The 22,672-nt window shown below is 40.6% G+C and overlaps 3 protein-coding genes across 3 annotated transcripts in view; all 3 read left to right on the top strand.

Moving 5' to 3' along the window:
• Positions 1-2,879: 2,879 nt before the first annotated feature.
• Positions 2,880-3,589, top strand: LOC306789834 (mitochondrial ubiquitin ligase activator of nfkb 1-A-like; the record flags this gene model as incomplete). The annotated part of the gene is made up of 2 exons (XM_079285901.1): positions 2,880-3,067; positions 3,206-3,589. Exons 1-2 carry the CDS (start codon positions 2,951-2,953, stop codon positions 3,587-3,589), a joined length of 501 nt encoding a protein of 166 aa, XP_079142027.1. The 5' UTR covers positions 2,880-2,950.
• Positions 3,590-4,478: 889 nt separating this feature from the next.
• LOC306789835 (mitochondrial ubiquitin ligase activator of nfkb 1-A-like) overlaps positions 4,479-22,672 on the top strand; it is a gene marked incomplete at both ends in the record, with an annotated part of 83,961 nt that continues 65,767 nt past the window's right edge. The window contains one exon of the mRNA XM_079285902.1: positions 4,479-4,595. Coding sequence (XP_079142028.1) covers positions 4,479-4,595 — 117 coding nt within the window. The remainder of the gene's footprint in view (positions 4,596-22,672) is intronic.
• On the top strand, positions 4,702-6,444 carry LOC306789698 (mitochondrial ubiquitin ligase activator of nfkb 1-A-like; the record flags this gene model as incomplete). The annotated part of the gene is made up of 4 exons (XM_079285778.1): positions 4,702-4,713; positions 4,845-4,932; positions 5,024-5,144; positions 6,120-6,444. 4 exons carry the CDS (start codon positions 4,702-4,704, stop codon positions 6,442-6,444), a joined length of 546 nt encoding a protein of 181 aa, XP_079141904.1.

The following is a 22,672-nucleotide window of genomic DNA, read 5'->3' on the forward strand; positions in this document are numbered from 1 at the left end:
ACCATTATAATTCGGCCTTTTTTAATAAACTAATTACAACTACCAACAGTCATGCCTTCAATGACCTTAATGTATTGTCATATAATGTCAAATAACGACAAATAAAGGCTAAACTACGGCGGAATCCGCTCCGAAAGAGTGGCAGCTGCCACAAGATGCTAGTGGCAGCAGTCGCAAACAGTGAAAACGGTCGCGAAAAGTAGTGGCAGGTACCACAAAACAGTGGTAACTGTTGCAACAACTTGTGGCACACTGTATATATATCTATATACTGCGTGTATATATCCAAGTCAATAGGTTATATGGATTGCTATCACTCTAAACAGTACAATGCATATCCATCCAAATTTATAATTTGCATTCCTTTAGTCTGCAGCGTGAAAGTGTTTATCGTTGCCATGGGCAACAGGTATCAACTGAAGTTAGCCCGCAATTAGCTTGTTGACAAAAACGAGTGGCCATACCATTATAATTCAGCCTTTTTTTAATAAACTAATTACAACTACCAACAGTCATGCCTTCAATGACCTTAATGTATTGTCATATAATGTCAAATAACGACAAATAAAGGCTAAACTACGGCGGAATCCGCTCCGAAAGAGTGGCAGCTGCCACAAGATGCTAGTGGCAGCAGTCGCAAACAGTGAAAACGGTCGCGAAAAGTAGTGGCAGGTACCACAAAACGGTGGTAACTGTTGCAACAACTTGTGGCACACTGTATATATATCTATATAATGCGTGTATATATCCAAGTCAATAGGTTATATGGATTGCTATCACTCTAAACAGTACAATGCATATCCATCCATATTTATAATTTGCATTCCTTTAGTCTGCAGCGTGAAAGTGTTTATCGTTGCCATGGGCAACAGGTATCAACTGAAGTTAGCCCGCAATTAGCTTGTTGACAAAAACGAGTGGCCATACCATTATAATTCGGCCTTTTTTAATAAACTAATTACAACTACCAACAGTCATGTCTTCAATGACCTTAATGTATTGTCACATAATGTCAAATAACGACAAATAAAGGCTAAACTACCGCGGAATCCGCTCCGAAATGCTGGCAGCTGCCACAAGATGCTAGTGGCAGCTGCCACATACAGTGGCAATCACTTCCTGTTGCAAGCTCAGCTGCCACGGAAAGTCGTGGCAGCTGAGCTTGCAACAGGAAGTGCCTGTACTAGCTGCCGCTGCCACGATTTGAGCTTGCCCTTTCTCCCGTTTCGGACAAACTCCGCACAGTGTGTTGTTGTAGAGTGTGTTGTTCTTGTTGTTGTTAATGTTGTTGCTGGATGTGCCTATTTTTAAAATGTCTTGTTGTGGCTGAATCTGCTATCTGCTGATCTTTTAATACACAAGTTGACCTACTATGCTACCATAGGCTGTAAAAAAACAAACAAAAACAAATGTGACCCCCCCCAAAGCAACGTAAGGCCCCCCCGCAAATCAGTGCCTGGAGCCGGGGCTGCATACCGTAACGCTTTGTCCACCACCCTCATCCGTCATTATACGTTACAGGGAAGACAAAGTGTTCCCAAACTTGCGACTGAAATGACGCCGCGGCTTCTGACGTTCCTCCGCTCGCCATGACTTCACCGTTAAATGCTTCTAAGCTGCTCCGGTCACGTGAACACACTACTGCTTTATATCTGTTCACTGACACTCTGCACTGATATTCGGGGACTTGTTACTTGAAAAGGAACAGCAGCAGTAGAACTTTATTACACACTATGATGATTACGCTGTAAAAAAAGAAAAAAAATACTCGATTGATCCGCGGTTCACAAGTGATCCGAACCGTGAGGGTTGATCCGAACCGTGAGGGTTGATCCGAACCGTGAGGGTTGATCCGAACCGTGAGGGCTGATCCGAACCGTGAGGGCTGATCCGAACGGATCACGTATCGATCCGTGACACCACTAGTTTTAATCAATAAAAATACAATCTTTTATTTCCTTATCATTTGAATTGTAAATTGTTATGAAGAACAAAAAACATTACAAATTACTACAACAAAGTAAAGGATAGCATGTAACATTTCTGATGGTTTAAACTGACTTCAGAGCGGTTTAAATGATTTTTGGGGCGGTGGCAAAAAAACATAGTCTGGAGCCTCGTAGACCAGCTGCTATAATCAAACAAAGGGATCTGTATCTGCTGATTTGGATCTTCAATGATCGGCAAAAAAACGTAAACAAGGATCTCTAAAAGTTATATTTGCTTCTTTTTTTCTTTTGTGCTGATCCGATTTTTAGACTAGTTACTTAATAACTAGTGCTGGGCAAGTTAATGCGTTATTATCGCGTTAAAGCATTAATTAATTAACGCCGACAATTATATTATCGCGCGTTAACGCGTTTTTTTATTTATTTATTATTAAGCAACATTTTTAACAAACGAACCAGGCAGCAAGCAGTGAACAGCTGTGTTCATGTGGTGTCACTTCCTTATTCCTTAAAATTATAATAATAATACATTAAAAAAATGCGTTAACGCACGATAAAATAATTGTCGGCGTTAATTAATGAATGCGTTAACGCGAAAATAACGCGTTAACTTGCCCAGCACTGATTATTTTGCACTTTCGTAAACTGGATATTTTGGAGCTCTCAGAAATATCTGAGCTTCTATGGTTATCCCATATAAGATGACTTGGCTTTGGACTCTTCTGTTTGGATCTGATAATAGTCAAATGATGCCACTTAGTTTCCTCCAATTGTTTGTATATTTATGTTACAATGAGGCAACCCCAAATTTCCAATGTATATTTTGTCTTTGTCATCGTATGTGTAGACTAAAAAGAACTCATGTTCCTCCCTCTACATGTCGCAGGACGGACAGTGAACGAGTCTTGCACCACAGAGTGAATGCAGTGCCCTTTGTGTTAGTGGGATCAAATGAGACCACCGTCAGAGTCCTGTGCCCTCTGCAGGCCTCCGGACTCTACATGGAGACTACACACGAGAAGTTCCACCAAGTCAACTACGGCTTGGGTGACATCATAGGACAATACCTCAGCGGGGAGAAGCTTAAAGGGCAACTGGAGACCGAGGAAATGCTCAAAGTAAGTTGTTAGATGAGATACTAACGTTGTTAATATCTATAACTCGTATCTATAACTTTTTTTGCTAATCACAAGGGCAGATATGAATAAAAACGGATCTTAATGATACATTCCACGAATATTCCCCTCTTTTTCCAGGTGGGCACAACTCTTACCGCCGTGGGTGAGTTGATACTGGAAATGGACGGGACTCTGAATCTCCGACCCCCTTCAAATGGCTCACAGTACTTTTTGAGCAATACGGACTTTGACACCCTGGTGGGAGAGCAAGTGAGCACGGCTCTGCGGTGGAAGGCGCTGGCCATCGCCTCTGCTTTGGCAGGGGCAGCATTACTCCTCTGGGTCGGCCGACGCTACTACTATCACCTAAAAGTTGGCTGGGAGAGGGAGCAGGAGAGGAGGGAATTTGAGAGACTGCAAAATGAAGGCCCGAGAGCACGTGCTTCAGGACCGGGCCCTGAGACTCCTCAAGATGGGGAAGAGGAACACATAGAAAATGCCTGTGTGAATACAGTGCAATAGATTAAAAAACATTTTGACAATAAATATAACGTTATATAATAAGAGAGAAAAAAAAAAGCTATCAATCTGTATTCAGCAGCAGTTGGACATGGGGAGTCTTAAAAGAGAGGAGGGAGAGATTTTAGAGAGTTCAGCTTCCTAACAGCCTGGTGGACGAAGCTGTTTGAGAGTCTGGTGGTGCGAGCACGGAGGCTCCGGTATCTTCTCCCAGAGGGCAGGAGGCTGAAGAGACTGTGTGAGGGGTGGCTGGAGTCGCGCACAATCATGGTCACTTTGCGGATGAGGCGAGTGTCATATATGTCCTGCAGGGAGGTTTTAATGGCACTTTTAACAAAGGCAGTATCGTTGACTTTACGTTGGGACTGCTGCAAATACCAAGCTAGTTAGCGTAACATAGGTACATTTAATTGCAAAACATGTGGTTGCTATTCCTTGTCAACTGACATATTTTGAATGTCAACACCAAGAAGCTACACCACACTAAACAGCTGACAAATTCATTAATGCAAGGGGTAAATTCAAATTCCATGATACCCAAGTGTAAAGTTTGACATGTATAATTTTCCTTTATTTATTTCTAGCTCTGTTTGCAACTTTGCAATAATTATTGAAGTGTCTGATTCCATTGCTCATCACTTTCCATCAGTAGGACTTGATGCTGTCTGCATGTTCCTCACATGACAGCTTACATGTGCTACATTTGGGGTTGATGATGACCAACTTAGAGCACTATGAGGTGCTTTATAGACTTATACACTGCATTGAGTCCCTTTTAAAAATGCGCAGCAACATGCACCTTTTTGTCATCATTGATAGGACATAAAGCCATCTTTTCTTTTTTTTTTTTTTACCTTTGTACAGGTTGGCAGCGACAGGAGGTTCAGAGGGAATGGATGGATTTCCTATGGAGGTTACAGAGGCAGTGTGTCTTGGGGCCAGCCTTGCCCTCTCAGGCATCTGTTACTATCTCTATAGGAAGAGCCGGACGACACTAGATAAACTTGACGTAAGTTGTTTTTCATGTGTAATCAATATGATCTTACATGCGTTTTTATTGTTTTATTTTGAAAGTTTAAGTTTGTGTTTTCATGTTGTTCAAGCCATCGGGAGGAATGGGATTAGTTGTGAAACCATGTAAACAATCTTTAGCTTTCACACACTGCTTGAAATCCTCTTTCTGTCACTACAGTATGTGCACTACATATACAGTTTGTGTACTACATATACAGTGTGTACATGTGCGTTATGTTCTCAGGATGCTCCACACTTCACCATAGATGGAAAACTCAAAGACATCTTGAAAGTTACTCCAGGAGCGTGTCTGCAGTATGCTGTCATTGAAGGTAAACAGGGTGTCACAGATTTATTTACATTGAAAAATGTGTATGGTGTCCTTGTCTCTTATTATCTATCATGTGTATATGCATACTGTAGGTGCTGTGCAACCAGCAGGTGAGCCTCTGACAAGCCACTTCCAAAAAGAATTTGTCGGAGTGTTGCAGAAATTCCTGTTGAGAGAACACAGGCTGGTGTGGAACAGCCTATCACGCACTTGGTGAGAAATCTATCAAGACAAAAATACCAAGCATTGTTATGATAGCATACGTGATACTTCCTCTTTACCTTTACGTGACAGTGGACAGTTTAACGTTAACTATCACAGTGTGAAATAAAGTTGAATTGACGATCGTCCGCTGACAATAATCTGTAAAATATGCGATCAGGACATCGTCATTCATGCTTTTCTAGTCCCAGATCTTTGATAATGTTACATAGTAAACAACTAATCTGTGTTTAAATTCACAAGATGAGAACAAAGGTTCCGGTCAGTTAGATTATGATGCGTTCAGGCGCTGTTCAGTGAAAATTTGTGTTGGACGAAGGTAAATTATAACGTCATCATGATGTATTCACATGTCATCTCGTAAAATGTAGTGTTGCTGAGAAACTTGAAGAAATCCAGTTGTTTGAAGGAGACGTTTTCACAACAATATCAATAGATATTAAAGATGAATTATGAGCTGTTTAACTTCCTAACACTAGCTCTAAGCAGCTTATACATCATTAAAACTACGAATGACAGAATTAGTTTTAATCAATAAAAATACAATCTTTTATTTCTCTTGTCTTTTAATAAAAATAAAAAAAATTAGAATAATAATACATTTTTAAAATGCGTTAACGCACGATAAAATAATTGTCGGCGTTAATTAATGAATGCGTTAACGCGAAAATAACGCATTAACTTGCCAGCATTAATTATTTTGCCTTTTTTGGCACTTTCGTAAACTGGATATTTTGGAGCTCTCAGAAATATCTGAGCTTCTATGGTTATCCCATATAAGATGACTTGGCTTTGGACTCTTCTGTTTGGATCTGATAATAGTCAAATGATGCCACTTAGTTTCCTCCAATTGTTTGTATATTTATGTTACAATGAGGCAACCCCAAATTTCTAATGTATATTTTGTCTTTGTCATCGTATGTGTAGACTAAAAAGAACTCATGTTCCTCCCTCTACATGTCGCAGGACGGACAGTGAACGAGTCTTGCACCACAGAGTGAATGCAGCGCTGGCCATCGCCTCTGCTTTGGCAGGGGCAGCAGTACTCCTCTGGGTCGGCCGACGCTACTACGATCACCTAAAAGATGGCTGGGAGCAGGAGAGGAGGGAATTAGAAAGACTGCAAAATGAAAATGCCTGTGTGATTTGCCTCAGTCAGCCACGTAACTGTGTTCTGTTGGACTGTGGGCATGTGTGCTGCTGCCGCAGCTGCTTCCAGGCTTTGCAACAACGCCGATGTCCCATGTGTAGAGAAAGAATCACACAAGTGGTGCCTATTTTCCATGCCTGAGGCACCTGTGTGATCACACAGGTGAAAATATTCCTTTATGTTCATGTTTCCTTTATGAAACAAAGTAACTGATAGATATAGCTGATCTGTATTATAGCATCAGCAAATTAAGTCATGTTACTGTACTGCATTTGATTCACAACGTACAACACAAGAAGACTGAAGGTTTGACCATTTTCACAGTAGACGACGGTGAGACACATGGCTACCTCTACACTGCCCCTCGACCCTCCTAACCCAAAATTATTTAGATCCGAGATGTTTATTGAAGCCAATCTGTCATTGAAGCCTGTTCAGTGTGTCCGAGTTTGGTTGGTGCAGAATACAAGTACTGTATATCAATACATATATATCTACACCTTAATGTATAATAGTGAATGTATGATGAATTGAAAGCCAATGTATTTTCAAAGCTGCCCAAAAGGATTTTGCAGATGTCCGTCTTTGTGCGTGAAATGAAACTCCTTTATTTCCCCTCACCATTCCGTTTGCCATTTCATCCTCATGCATTTGAAAATCTAGCCTATTTTTTTATACAAGAGTTGAACTGAAACTGCCAAAAAAAAAAAAAAAGAATGTATGCAAAACATTCTGTAATACTTTCTGTTCAATTCACGGCCGGACAGCCATGTTAACCTATGATAAACTGATGTACAACTTTTCCTATTTATGGACCATGTCGTCAGACATCGCTTCTATTCATTTTGAGTGACTGCTCTTTTTGTACTTTGTCCATTTATAAAAATTGTTTAAAATGTTTATACTTGATTTTCAAACTGCCTTTTTTGTACATTTAACTTTATAATCAAACAAGTGCAAGCTTTCCCCATGGTGTCTTGAAGACCATATTGTTGTAAAGTCTGCAATTGTGTGCTAGCTTTATGATAAGAAATATCAGCCTATATTGATGGTTACAAATTATTGTGTGGGTGTGCATGTGCAATCCCTTAAAATGATAATAATAATACATTAAAAAAATGCGTTAACGCACGATAAAATAATTGTCGGCGTTAATTAATGAATGCGTTAACGCGAAAATAACGCGTTAACTTGCCCAGCACTGATTATTTTGCACTTTCGTAAACTGGATATTTTGGAGCTCTCAGAAATATCCCATGTGATCACATGGCCACCAGTAGCATTTGATTTGTTTAATTTAATTATTGGGAGAATGCAAAGACAGAACAGCAAAAGAGTGAATAATCTCACACGGGCCTTTGGAGAGAGTGAATGCTACTAAAATGCTGTAAATCTGGACCCAGCTCACATCTCGTGATGGGTACCGAAACCACATAAATGTGCACCGGTGCCAAATTATAAAAAAATGTAATATTGATCATCTCAGACGTTTTATCTGTACTTTTTAATGTCAGTGATCATCTGCTCTCTGTGTCGCTCCTCCACACACACTGAGCAAAGTCATCTTACAGCAGATGGTTGAAGATTACTGGAGTTAACGACAGTTACTGTAATGCAATAAAACCTTTGTGAGTAAAAAGCAAATACTTTATCAATACACCTGTTATTTTAATCTGCTCTGTCTCACAGCCTCGATGTTGAAGCACAGCATGCTAGGTCGGCTAATAACAAATTTGTTGAGGATTTAATGTTCTAACTGGAGCCACAATCCACCAGGAAACAAGGCTACAATCACTTGTGCTGATTATTTAACCAGGAAGTTATTTAAAGTTGATTGCTGATGATTGCCACGGTTCTAAACAAAGAAAGAAAGAGATTACAACATCTTGCTCAAATCATAAAGTAGGCCTTTAAATCATGCCACATTAAAGTAACATAAATATGGTCTATGAATATAATTATTACCTTAACTTAACTACTACTTCATCATATATTACAAAACAAATTAGATGAAAGATGATACGTTAATCATCTGAAATACGTATAAACCTAATAATAGAAACAACTGAAGTTAGCCCGCAATTAGCTTGTTGACAAAAACGAGTGGCCATACCATTATAATTCGGCCTTTTTTAATAAACTAATTACAACTACCAACAGTCATGTCTTCAATGACCTTAATGTATTGTCACATAATGTCAAATAACGACAAATAAAGGCTAAACTACCGCGGAATCCGCTCCGAAATGCTGGCAGCTGCCACAAGATGCTAGTGGCAGCTGCCACATACAGTGGCAATCACTTCCTGTTGCAAGCTCAGCTGCCACGGAAAGTCGTGGCAGCTGAGCTTGCAACAGGAAGTGCCTGTACTAGCTGCCGCTGCCACGATTTGAGCTTGCCCTTCCTCCCGTTTCGGACAAACTCCGCACAGTGTGTTGTTGTAGAGTGTGTTGTTCTTGTTGTTAATGTTGTTGCTGGATGTGCCTATTTTTAAAATGTCTTGTTGTGGCTGAATCTGCTATCTGCTGATCTTTTAATACACAAGTTGACCTACTATGCTACCATAGGCTGTAAAAAAATAAAAATAAAAATGTGACGCCCCCCCAAAGCAACGTAAGGCCCCCCCGCAAATCAGTGCCTGGAGCCGGGCCTGCATACCGTAACACTTTGTCCACCACCCTCATCCGTCATTATACGTTACAGGGAAGACAAAATGTTCCCAAACTTGCGACTGAAATGACGCCGCGGCTTCTGACGTTCCTCCGCTCGCCATGACTTCACCGTTAAATGCTTCTGAGCTGCTCCGGTCACGTGAACACACTACTGCTTTATATCTGTTCACTGACACTCTGCACTGATATTCGGGGACTTGTTACTTGAAAAGGAACAGCAGCAGTAGAACTTTATTACACACTATGATGATTACGCTGTAAAAAAAGAAAAAAAATACTCGATTGATCCGCGGTTCACAAGTGATCCGAACCGTGAGGGTTGATCCGAACCGTGAGGGCTGATCCGAACCGTGAGGGCTGATCCGAACGGATCACGTATCGATCCGTGACACCACTAGTTTTAATCAATAAAAATACAATCTTTTATTTCCTTATCATTTGAATTGTAAATTGTTATGAAGAACAAAAAACATTACAAATTACTACAACAAAGTAAAGGATAGCATGTAACATTTCTGATGGTTTAAACTGACTTCAGAGCGGTTTAAATGATTTTTGGGGCGGTGGCAAAAAAACATAGTCTGGAGCCTCGTAGACCAGCTGCTATAATCAAACAAAGGGATCTGTATCTGCTGATTTGGATCTTCAATGATCGGCAAAAAAACGTAAACAAGGATCTCTAAAAGTTATATTTGCTTCTTTTTTTCTTTTGTGCTGATCCGATTTTTAGACTAGTTACTTAATAACTAGTGCTGGGCAAGTTAACGCGTTATTATCGCGTTAAAGCATTAATTAATTAACGCCGACAATTATATTATCGCGCGTTAACGCGTTTTTTTTTAAATTTATTATTAAGCAACATTTTTAACAAACGAACCAGGCAGCAAGCAGTGAACAGCTGTGTTCATGTGGTGTCACTTCCTTATTCCTTAAAATTATAATAATAATACATTAAAAAAATGCGTTAACTGTAAGAAATTTGAGTAAAAAACTGTAGTTAGTAGATATAATAAAAGTGTTTAATAATTCATAATTAATAATTCATAGTTAGTCATAATCATAAGGGTTTTGAGAATGCATAATTAAGATAAACATAAGCATGAAACTTCTGCCAAGTGCAGAAGTATAACTTTTATTTTGAAGGATTATTATAGAAGGGTTTAAAACGTAACTGACAGTCATTGAATGTGATGATGAACTCAGAGCCAGACAGTAGAATACACTCCTGGAGGATAGCCAATAGGAATCGAGATAAATGGAGAGGAGGTGTTATCGAACAGATGTGGGAGGTTTAATTTAAGCCTTTTTCCTCTCTCGTGTCATGGCTCTCGGAGGACGGACGTGTTTTTCACCTGAGAAGCTGAGTTGAGGTTTTTTGCAAATGGGGTTTTATTGTTTTAATATTTCATAGGAGTATGTACTCCAATGTGTAACTGTAATCGTGCTTACATCAGTGGAATTAAATTCCTTATAATTGTAAACCAGTTTTGGTAGCGTTATTGATGCAGCGTGTCGACGGCACAAAGCCGGCCACATGGCTGGCTCCGGCCTCCCCTTTGTTATGAGGTAAAAATACTACCGTAACAAATTTGGCGAACCCCAGATGGGACAGTCTTGCCGGCCTCGCTGTGTGTGCTGACGGCGGCGGTAGTCAAGCAGACAATCCTGGGCCCACAATATCGGTCGGCAGAGCCGTTTCATGAAATCTGTGAGTTAGCTATTAGGATCTTAGGGGAATCTCTGCTTGGCTAAGCGCTGCTAACGGCTAACGCTACGTTGCCGGTGGGTACGTTCCGACGAGGGAGGCCATGTTGTTCCACTGAGGTAAGTACGATTTACTGTCTGAAGTATGATGAACTTAAGGGATTAGTCAAGAGTATAAGGATCCTAAGAATTAATTAAAGACGGACAGCGCTGTGTAAGTAATTAAATCATCACATTGGTACCAAGCAGTTGATTAGCTAGAGCGGGCTAGCTTTGCATCGCTCTGAGATCCTCCAGCTCTGGGGTGCATGGCTGGGTTTGTGCTGACAACTGTTCAAAAGCAGGTATGTAACTTGGCGGACTGAAATATTGTGACATTCCGGCTTTGGCTTGCAAACCTTGGCGGGTCTCGTGCATGAATTTTCGGGTCTTGAAAACATACGCTGTGTAGAGAGCTAAGCTAGCGGGAGTTAGCTTCTGAGGCTGTGGTTTCAGGAAAGACACACTCGCTTGTTTTGGCTGTGAATGTATAATTAGAGGGTCGTGTGGATGATTCAGAATACGTAGAATAAAGACTTTTGGCGGTACTAGGCGGACTGGGTGAGTAGTTTTGGCGTTGGCAGTGAATAACTCGCGTTTCATATACGTAACAATGACCTCGGGTCTGGAGAAGCTAAAAGCCTGTTAACTGGAGGTTTAAGGGAAAAAAACCGGACGATAAGTCCGATAATACGTGTGACTAGTCTGTGTTTTAGCAGCGTGGAAATACGTTTAAACTGATGACTAAATAAGTCCAATAATACGTGTGACTAGTCTGTGTTTTAGCAGCGTGGAAATACGTTTAAAATGATTGATATTGCATGACCGCGCTGTGGGGAGCTAACGCTAGCTACGTGTAGCTCCGGCGTTGCGGCACTCTGTATGTAAAATAAGTGCTTATAAAATAAAATAACGGCTGGATTGAGAGAGGAGACAGAAGGCGTATGAGTGGAATTAAAGTGTGGGATTTTGGTGATACTTGTGTGTGCGTACGCTTTATCAGAAGCTCCGTTTTTTCGTTAGCATTGCGGATAGCATATCTGTAAAAAAGCCGGTTTCATGACAACTTCCGGTTTGGCGCAGAACAACTTCCGGTCCGGCGCAGACGGCAAGGCAAGTTTATTTGTATAGCACAGCTCAAAGTGCTTCACATAAAACCATTAAAAGCATCAAAACATAAGGCAAAAGAAAAGGAGATTTAAAAACAATTAAACAGAAGAAGGAGTAACTGCTAGTTAATGATAATAATAATATTAAACCTAGTGTTTTGAATCTGTCATTACATTAGTACTAAAAGAGACTGACCTCTGGTGACTTAGAGAGACAATCACAGCATAGTTTTATGCCACCCAGTGGCTTCCTAGATAAATTACACAAAACAGTCTTAGAAATTCATTGTCTATGACCTTTGTGCTTACATCCTGACTTTAGTTTTAATTAAGCATTATAACTTTAGTTGTTGACTTTGGTTTTAATTCAGCATTTTAACAAAGATTAATGGTTTCAGTTGTGTTTCTTCAATTCTTGAACTTAATTGTGACTCAGTATTGTGCAGACCAGAGTGTAAGTGCAGTTCAACAGTTTGACTTACATTGGTATTTCTGGTTGAATATCTTTGAACACAGTTATTGATTTTTAAAGTTGAATTTAATATTTAATTGATTAATTATTCATTGTTTTTTAATTTCATTTTACTTCCAATTTTAAACCTTTCGAATTCTGATTTGGAACTGGATTGTGATCGTGATTCTGATTTAGATGTTGAGTTTGATTTCGGAATTCTAGCTTCAATTTTGGATTCGAGATTCCTTCACATATCCAGTATTGACTAATTTTGGTACATTTACTAATTTACACAGTTCCTAAGAATCAATTTTGACACGGACGGCGCAACATATTTGAGAGATCGTTGACCTCTCTTACACTACAGACGTATGCTAACATTTACTGCTGAACTTTTGGCAGTTCTGTGTTTGTTTCAGTCAAGGTGCGTGGTTGAGCGGATCCCAGTTTTGGAGTCAGCGGCCACACGCCATACAGCACAGAGGGTGAGTTGACTTTGATTCAGGTGATGACAAGCATGCACATTTAATACACACATTTGAATACTCCTAGGCTGCATAATGTTTACATTAAAGAAGCAGAGTAAGGAAGTAGGAGCACTGGTAAGAAGACTAAAATGTGAAGTAACAGAAGTAGAACGCATTAGAAAAGATTTGCAACAGCAGATAGAGGAAAGACGAGCAGAAAGTAAAGAAGACGAGGATATAAAGAGAATGCAGCGGCGACTGCTGAAACTGCAAGTAGCAGAGGTCGACAGAGAAGTAAATAGAAAAGTTCAGGCCAAGAAACAGATGATAGCAGCAGAAGCCCAGCAGCAACAAAATCTAGCAGTACCAGCCCCCACGGTGGTGTACAATCAGCCCCCACCACGATGCAGAAGTGGTGCATCCAACAGAGGGAGAGGTAACGATAAAGGGGGGCGTGGGGGTCTTGTAAGTAAAGGAGTGTGCTACGTATGTGGGAGAGAAGGTCATTGGGTAAGAGATTGCCCACATAAAAGGAGAGGAAGACAGATCAGTGCAGCACCACAACATGCTCCGTTCCCACCACAACATCAGCAGCACCTACGACCAGGTCCAGCTGGACCTCCTCCCATGAGACATCAACAGATGCCCATGCTGTCACCAGGACCATGGGGAGGTTCAGGGTGTAGCCAAGATACATAGATGGTTGCCATGTGATCCCTTACAGCAGAGATATCGAGGTGAAGGGGGAATATGGTAAGGTGTCAAACATTTATGGTAAGGTGTCAAACATTTTTTGTAGATCCACATTTAGAATCGTTTTCAGTAAAGGTGCTACTCATAAATTTTGAGATTTAATAACGTCATGATAAACCACAACTAGACTTGCTAACTCTAGAAATTGAGAAATATACGGGAGCTCTAACTAACATGAGCCGAGTGTTGTTTTCTCAGGTGACAAACGCAGAAGCAGCAGCTGACGAAAGGAAGCAGGCTGATGTGTCACCAGGCAGTCTGGTGTGGATAAAAGTCCACAAACGCAAGTGGAGTGAACCAAGGTGGACCGGTCCATGGGAGGTAGTATTGGCAACCTCACATGACACCACCTCACTCACTGTGCAGCAGCGAAGGTAACGAGTAAGACACTCGCAGAGACAGGATTGAACATCAGACAGGAAAATTTGAAGCCAAAGACACCTCAAAAGAGGGGTTTAGACAGTACTGAAGATGACGTTTTCCCCACAGTTTAAGCGAGGGCGTCCATTAGGAGACTCTAGGGTCAGTGGGTTATGGAAGTCTCTAATTACTTTCTCCCTGAGTTCAGTAGCTTCCCTCTTAGTATGTGGAATTAACCACAGACAGGAACCAGATCACATGCATGACTACATCAGGATTCGACATTTAGCCTCAGTAGCTAATCAAACCGATCTTAGACCACGTAGAGAGGCTTATCTGACGACACTCACCTATGAAAATGTAACTCTCACTCTTACGTTCAAAGAAGGTACAACATCAACGGTCCAGGTCGACTTCTGTGAAGTCGTTTCCGGTCCCAGGTATGAACACATCTACGGGTGGATGTCCAAAACCTTGTGCATCATAACTGACGAGTGTGGGCCCGCCACAAATAAGTATGGTAAGCTGTTATCGTATCATAACTGTGATTGTGAAGATTGGGGATGGGCAACGATGAATACAGGTGGCGAGGGTTTAGGAAAAGACCCCAACCCAGGTCTTAAAGACCGACTAAAGATGTTAAATGCCCCAGCTTCTTATCACGTGTAGAAAAGGGGTGGGTAGATGTAATCCTTTAAGACTTACCTTAACAGACCCAAAATTGACTGACGGAGGACTTTACGTAGTACAGGGAAAGGCTACTGATAGTCCTGCCCCACAAGGGCTCATTAGGATTATTGTTAAGCCTGTAAAAAGACCAGGTTCGACATACGACTGACGCAGAGAATGAGGTAAGGGGTGGAAACCGGAATGGCAGATGGGAATTTATGGTGGGTACAATATACGGCTTCAAGCCAGTAGTACAGATTGTATTGTGTGTTTAGGATCTAGACCCCTAGCAACACCAGTTCCTTCAAGATTCAGACTCCTAAGTCCTGAATTAGTTGTATTTTAACTCTGTTTACTGATGACACTTTGCCCCTCCAACACACTTGTCAGAGGCTGCACTGGCATTACCCACCTGTAGAATATAATACCCCACCTCTGTTCAAAGTTACAGAGGGTCCATTTGATTGTATAGTCTCAGATACCGCTAAGGGCCCAATGTAGGTAGTATTATTGCAAATTAAAGCAAATTGTAGCAACAGTCACCTATATCTTGCCTGTCACTGATGCAACTTATGGAGAACTCATCTCTCCACGCCCACATGCTAACAGAAGATCCAAAAGAGATGCCGGCGGCCCGAAGGGGGCCTTTGATGACCAAGTGTACATAAGATGTCATAAGACTGCCAAGGGGGGTGTCTAATGACTTTCAAGCCAGAAATCAAATAGCAGCAGATTTAGAATCTGTTTTCTCTCAGAGGGTGATGATTAATAAAAATGTCGATTGGATCAACTACATTTACTATAACCAACAGCGTTTTGTAAACTTCACCAGTGACGCCATATCAGGACTGCATGCACAGCTGGCGAAGACTAGTTTAATGACCTTGCAGAACAGAATGGCATTAGAGATGATTTAGCAGAGAAAAGTGGCGTGTGCCAGATGTTTGGGTCTGCGTGCTGCACTTTCATTCCGAATAACACAGCTCCTGATGGATCGGTGACCAGGGAGCTGGAGGGACTGACAGCACTCAGCCAAGAGCTAGCAGACAACTCTGGTGTCACTGATCCGTTCACCGACTGGTTGGGAAGTATGCTTAGCCAGTGAAAACATACATTTTTGGCAATCGTAATTATTCTGTGTGCTGTCATCATAAGCCTCCGAGTTGTCTGTGGATGGGGGTTCCCGTGCATCCGTGGACCTCTACAGGGGTTTATTGTTTCACCGATGAGCCAGACACCAGTCCAGGGCAACCAATTATGTGTCGGGGATGAGGGAGAATTGGAGCTTCTGATGGCCACAGTCTAGATGAGGCCACCAGCGGTGCCATAGCGGAACTTCACAAGCGGTTCCTGACCATCCTCTCGGAGATCCTGAAGGACCTGATAAAGGCCCAGATGGACTTCTAACACATCCGGTGAGATATTGGAAATTTGGGAAATAGACTGATTGTTCTGGATGAGTAATTTGAGATTTTATTTTAATTAATGGGTTATAATGGGATTTTAGGGTGTAAAGATTAAGAAATGTAATTTTGACAGGTGTAAAAGAACAGTCAAGGCTTCTCAGTATGTGTTCTCTAGCCTACAGGCTGTATCCTGATCCTGCCAGCCCCAAGACATGGAAGGCAGTGATTTTCAACGCAGTCGATCTTTTCCTTTGTTACGGATTCTATCTTTCCCTTTTTAAATTTTCCTTTTTGTCTTCCTTTTACGGACTCAATTTTTCCCTTTTTTACGGATTAAATTTTCCTTTTTCGTCTTCCTTCTACGGACTCAATTTTGAAACGAACTGAACAGAAATACTTGAAATGATATCTGTGTGCATGAATTGTTTGCCTCTGTTTAGATAGATAGGAAGCCTCTCCCTGGATTGAGTAGGGGGGAGGTCTCCAGGGACATTTGAAAAACTAACTACATTCGAGTAGCTAACTCACAGTGAACTGTGAGTTAGGGGGGAATTGTAAGAAATTTGAGTAAAAAACTGTAGTTAGTAGATATAATAAAAGTGTTTAATAATTCATAATTAATAATTCATAGTTAGTCATAATCATAAGGGTTTTGAGAATGCATAATTAAGATAAACATAAGCATGAAACTTCTGCCAAGTGCAGAAGTATAACTTTTATTTTGAAGGATTATTATAGAAGGGTTTAAAACGTAACTGACAGTCATTGAATGTGATGATGAACTCAGAGCCAGACAGTAGAATACACTCCTGGAGGATAGCCAATAGGAATCGAGATAAATGGAGAGGAGGTGTTATCGAACAGATGTGGGAGGTTTAATTTAAGCCTTTTTCCTCTCTCGTGTCATGGCTCTCGGAGGACGGACGTGTTTTTCACCTGAGAAGCTGAGTTGAGGTTTTTTGCAAATGGGGTTTTATTGTTTTAATATTTCATAGGAGTATGTACTCCAATGTGTAACTGTAATCGTGCTTACATCAGTGGAATTAAATTCCTTATAATTGTAAACCAGTTTTGGTAGCGTTATTGATGCAGCGTGTCGACGGCACAAAGCCGGCCACATGGCTGGCTCCGGCCTCCCCTTTGTTATGAGGTAAAAATACTACCGTAACAAAACGCACGATAAAATAATTGTCGGCGTTAATTACTGAATGCGTTAACGCGAAAATAACGCGTTAACTTGCCCAGCACTGATTATTTTGCACTTTCGTAAACTGGATATTTTGGAGCTCTCAGAAATATCTGAGCTTCTATGGTTATCCCATATAAGATGACTTGGCTTTGGACTCTTCTGTTTGGATCTGATAATAGTCAAATGATGCCACTTAGTTTCCTCCAATTGTTTGTATATTTATGTTACAATGAGGCAACCCCAAATTTCTAATGTATATTTTGTCTTTGTCATCGTATGTGTAGACTAAAAAGAACTCATGTTCCTCCCTCTACATGTCGCAGGACGGACAGTGAACGAGTCTTGCACCACAGAGTGAATGCAGCGCTGGCCATCGCCTCTGCTTTGGCAGGGGCAGCAGTACTCCTCTGGGTCGGCCGACGCTACTACGATCACCTAAAAGATGGCTGGGAGCAGGAGAGGAGGGAATTAGAAAGACTGCAAAATGAAAATGCCTGTGTGATTTGCCTCAGTCAGCCACGTAACTGTGTTCTGTTGGACTGTGGGCATGTGTGCTGCTGCCGCAGCTGCTTCCAGGCTTTGCAACAACGCCGATGTCCCATGTGTAGAGAAAGAATCACACAAGTGGTGCCTATTTTCCATGCCTGAGGCACCTGTGTGATCACACAGGTGAAAATATTCCTTTATGTTCATGTTTCCTTTATGAAACAAAGTAACTGATAGATATAGCTGATCTGTATTATAGCATCAGCAAATTAAGTCATGTTACTGTACTGCATTTGATTCACAACGTACAACACAAGAAGACTGAAGGTTTGACCATTTTCACAGTAGACGACGGTGAGACACATGGCTACCTCTACACTGCCCCTCGACCCTCCTAACCCAAAATCATTTAGATCCGAGATGTTTATTGAAGCCAATCTGTCATTGAAGCCTGTTCAGTGTGTCCGAGTTTGGTTGGTGCAGAATACAAGTACTGTATATCAATACATATATATCTACACCTTAATGTATAATAGTGAATGTATGATGAATTGAAAGCCAATGTATTTTCAAAGCTGCCCAAAAGGATTTTGCAGATGTCCGTCTTTGTGCGTGAAATGAAACTCCTTTATTTCCCCTCACCATTCCGTTTGCCATTTCATCCTCATGCATTTGAAAATCTAGCCTATTTTTTTATACAAGAGTTGAACTGAAACTGCCAAAAAAAAAAAAAAAGAATGTATGCAAAACATTCTGTAATACTTTCTGTTCAATTCACGGCCGGACAGCCATGTTAACCTATGATAAACTGATGTACAACTTTTCCTATTTATGGACCATGTCGTCAGACATCGCTTCTATTCATTTTGAGTGACTGCTCTTTTTGTACTTTGTCCATTTATAAAAATTGTTTAAAATGTTTATACTTGATTTTCAAACTGCCTTTTTTGTACATTTAACTTTATAATCAAACAAGTGCAAGCTTTCCCCATGGTGTCTTGAAGACCATATTGTTGTAAAGTCTGCAATTGTGTGCTAGCTTTATGATAAGAAATATCAGCCTATATTGATGGTTACAAATTATTGTGTGGGTGTGCATGTGCAATCCCTTAAAATGATAATAATAATACATTAAAAAAATGCGTTAACGCACGATAAAATAATTGTCGGCGTTAATTAATGAATGCGTTAACGCGAAAATAACGCGTTAACTTGCCCAGCACTGATTATTTTGCACTTTCGTAAACTGGATATTTTGGAGCTCTCAGAAATATCCCATGTGATCACATGGCCACCAGTAGCATTTGATTTGTTTAATTTAATTATTGGGAGAATGCAAAGACAGAACAGCAAAAGAGTGAATAATCTCACACGGGCCTTTGGAGAGAGTGAATGCTACTAAAATGCTGTAAATCTGGACCCAGCTCACATCTCGTGATGGGTACCGAAACCACATAAATGTGCACCGGTGCCAAATTATAAAAAAATGTAATATTGATCATCTCAGACGTTTTATCTGTACTTTTTAATGTCAGTGATCATCTGCTCTCTGTGTCGCTCCTCCACACACACTGAGCAAAGTCATCTTACAGCAGATGGTTGAAGATTACTGGAGTTAACGACAGTTACTGTAATGCAATAAAACCTTTGTGAGTAAAAAGCAAATACTTTATCAATACACCTGTTATTTTAATCTGCTCTGTCTCACAGCCTCGATGTTGAAGCACAGCATGCTAGGTCGGCTAATAACAAATTTGTTGAGGATTTAATGTTCTAACTGGAGCCACAATCCACCAGGAAACAAGGCTACAATCACTTGTGCTGATTATTTAACCAGGAAGTTATTTAAAGTTGATTGCTGATGATTGCCACGGTTCTAAACAAAGAAAGAAAGAGATTACAACATCTTGCTCAAATCATAAAGTAGGCCTTTAAATCATGCCACATTAAAGTAACATAAATATGGTCTATGAATATAATTATTACCTTAACTTAACTACTACTTCATCATATATTACAAAACAAATTAGATGAAAGATGATACGTTAATCATCTGAAATACGTATAAACCTAATAATAGAAACAACTGAAGTTAGCCCGCAATTAGCTTGTTGACAAAAACGAGTGGCCATACCATTATAATTCTGCCTTTTTTAATAAACTAATTACAACTACCAACAGTCATGTCTTCAATGACCTTAATGTATTGTCACATAATGTCAAATAACGACAAATAAAGGCTAAACTACCGCGGAATCCGCTCCGAAATGCTGGCAGCTGCCACAAGATGCTAGTGGCAGCTGCCACATACAGTGGCAATCACTTCCTGTTGCAAGCTCAGCTGCCACGGAAAGTCGTGGCAGCTGAGCTTGCAACAGGAAGTGCCTGTACTAGCTGCCGCTGCCACGATTTGAGCTTGCCCTTCCTCCCGTTTCGGACAAACTCCGCACAGTGTGTTGTTGTAGAGTGTGTTGTTCTTGTTGTTAATGTTGTTGCTGGATGTGCCTATTTTTAAAATGTCTTGTTGTGGCTGAATCTGCTATCTGCTGATCTTTTAATACACAAGTTGACCTACTATGCTACCATAGGCTGTAAAAAAAAAAAAAAAAAAATGTGACCCCCCCCAAAGCAACGTAAGGCCCCCCCGCAAATCAGTGCCTGGAGCCGGGCCTGCATACCGTAACACTTTGTCCACCACCCTCATCCGTCATTATACGTTACAGGGAAGACAAAATGTTCCCAAACTTGCGACTGAAATGACGCCGCGGCTTCTGACGTTCCTCCGCTCGCCATGACTTCACCGTTAAATGCTTCTAAGCTGCTCCGGTCACGTGAACACACTACTGCTTTATATCTGTTCACTGACACTCTGCACTGATATTCGGGGACTTGTTACTTGAAAAGGAACAGCAGCAGTAGAACTTTATTACACACTATGATGATTACGCTGTAAAAAAAGAAAAAAAATACTCGATTGATCCGCGGTTCACAAGTGATCCGAACCGTGAGGGTTGATCCGAACCGTGAGGGCTGATCCGAACGGATCACGTATCGATCCGTGACACCACTAGTTTTAATCAATAAAAATACAATCTTTTATTTCCTTATCATTTGAATTGTAAATTGTTATGAAGAACAAAAAACATTACAAATTACTACAACAAAGTAAAGGATAGCATGTAACATTTCTGATGGTTTAAACTGACTTCAGAGCGGTTTAAATGATTTTTGGGGCGGTGGCAAAAAAACATAGTCTGGAGCCTCGTAGACCAGCTGCTATAATCAAACAAAGGGATCTGTATCTGCTGATTTGGATCTTCAATGATCGGCAAAAAAACGTAAACAAGGATCTCTAAAAGTTATATTTGCTTCTTTTTTTCTTTTGTGCTGATCCGATTTTTAGACTAGTTACTTAATAACTAGTGCTGGGCAAGTTAACGCGTTATTATCGCGTTAAAGCATTAATTAATTAACGCCGACAATTATATTATCGCGCGTTAACGCGTTATTTTTTAAATTTATTATTAAGCAACATTTTTAACAAACGAACCAGGCAGCAAGCAGTGAACAGCTGTGTTCATGTGGTGTCACTTCCTTATTCCTTAAAATTATAATAATAATACATTAAAAAAATGCGTTAACGCACGATAAAATAATTGTCGGCGTTAATTACTGAATGCGTTAACGCGAAAATAACGCGTTAACTTGCCCAGCACTGATTATTTTGCACTTTCGTAAACTGGATATTTTGGAGCTCTCAGAAATATCTGAGCTTCTATGGTTATCCCATATAAGATGACTTGGCTTTGGACTCTTCTGTTTGGATCTGATAATAGTCAAATGATGCCACTTAGTTTCCTCCAATTGTTTGTATATTTATGTTACAATGAGGCAACCCCAAATTTCTAATGTATATTTTGTCTTTGTCATCGTATGTGTAGACTAAAAAGAACTCATGTTCCTCCCTCTACATGTCGCAGGACGGACAGTGAACGAGTCTTGCACCACAGAGTGAATGCAGCGCTGGCCATCGCCTCTGCTTTGGCAGGGGCAGCAGTACTCCTCTGGGTCGGCCGACGCTACTACGATCACCTAAAAGATGGCTGGGAGCAGGAGAGGAGGGAATTAGAAAGACTGCAAAATGAAAATGCCTGTGTGATTTGCCTCAGTCAGCCACGTAACTGTGTTCTGTTGGACTGTGGGCATGTGTGCTGCTGCCGCAGCTGCTTCCAGGCTTTGCAACAACGCCGATGTCCCATGTGTAGAGAAAGAATCACACAAGTGGTGCCTATTTTCCATGCCTGAGGCACCTGTGTGATCACACAGGTGAAAATATTCCTTTATGTTCATGTTTCCTTTATGAAACAAAGTAACTGATAGATATAGCTGATCTGTATTATAGCATCAGCAAATTAAGTCATGTTACTGTACTGCATTTGATTCACAACGTACAACACAAGAAGACTGAAGGTTTGACCATTTTCACAGTAGACGACGGTGAGACACATGGCTACCTCTACACTGCCCCTCGACCCTCCTAACCCAAAATCATTTAGATCCGAGATGTTTATTGAAGCCAATCTGTCATTGAAGCCTGTTCAGTGTGTCCGAGTTTGGTTGGTGCAGAATACAAGTACTGTATATCAATACATATATATCTACACCTTAATGTATAATAGTGAATGTATGATGAATTGAAAGCCAATGTATTTTCAAAGCTGCCCAAAAGGATTTTGCAGATGTCCGTCTTTGTGCGTGAAATGAAACTCCTTTATTTCCCCTCACCATTCCGTTTGCCATTTCATCCTCATGCATTTGAAAATCTAGCCTATTTTTTTATACAAGAGTTGAACTGAAACTGCCAAAAAAAAAAAAAAAGAATGTATGCAAAACATTCTGTAATACTTTCTGTTCAATTCACGGCCGGACAGCCATGTTAACCTATGATAAACTGATGTACAACTTTTCCTATTTATGGACCATGTCGTCAGACATCGCTTCTATTCATTTTGAGTGACTGCTCTTTTTGTACTTTGTCCATTTATAAAAATTGTTTAAAAT

This window comes from Melanostigma gelatinosum, assembly GCF_949748355.1.
Source record: "Melanostigma gelatinosum genome assembly, chromosome: 15".
In the NCBI taxonomy this organism is placed as follows: Eukaryota; Metazoa; Chordata; class Actinopteri; order Perciformes; family Zoarcidae; genus Melanostigma; species Melanostigma gelatinosum.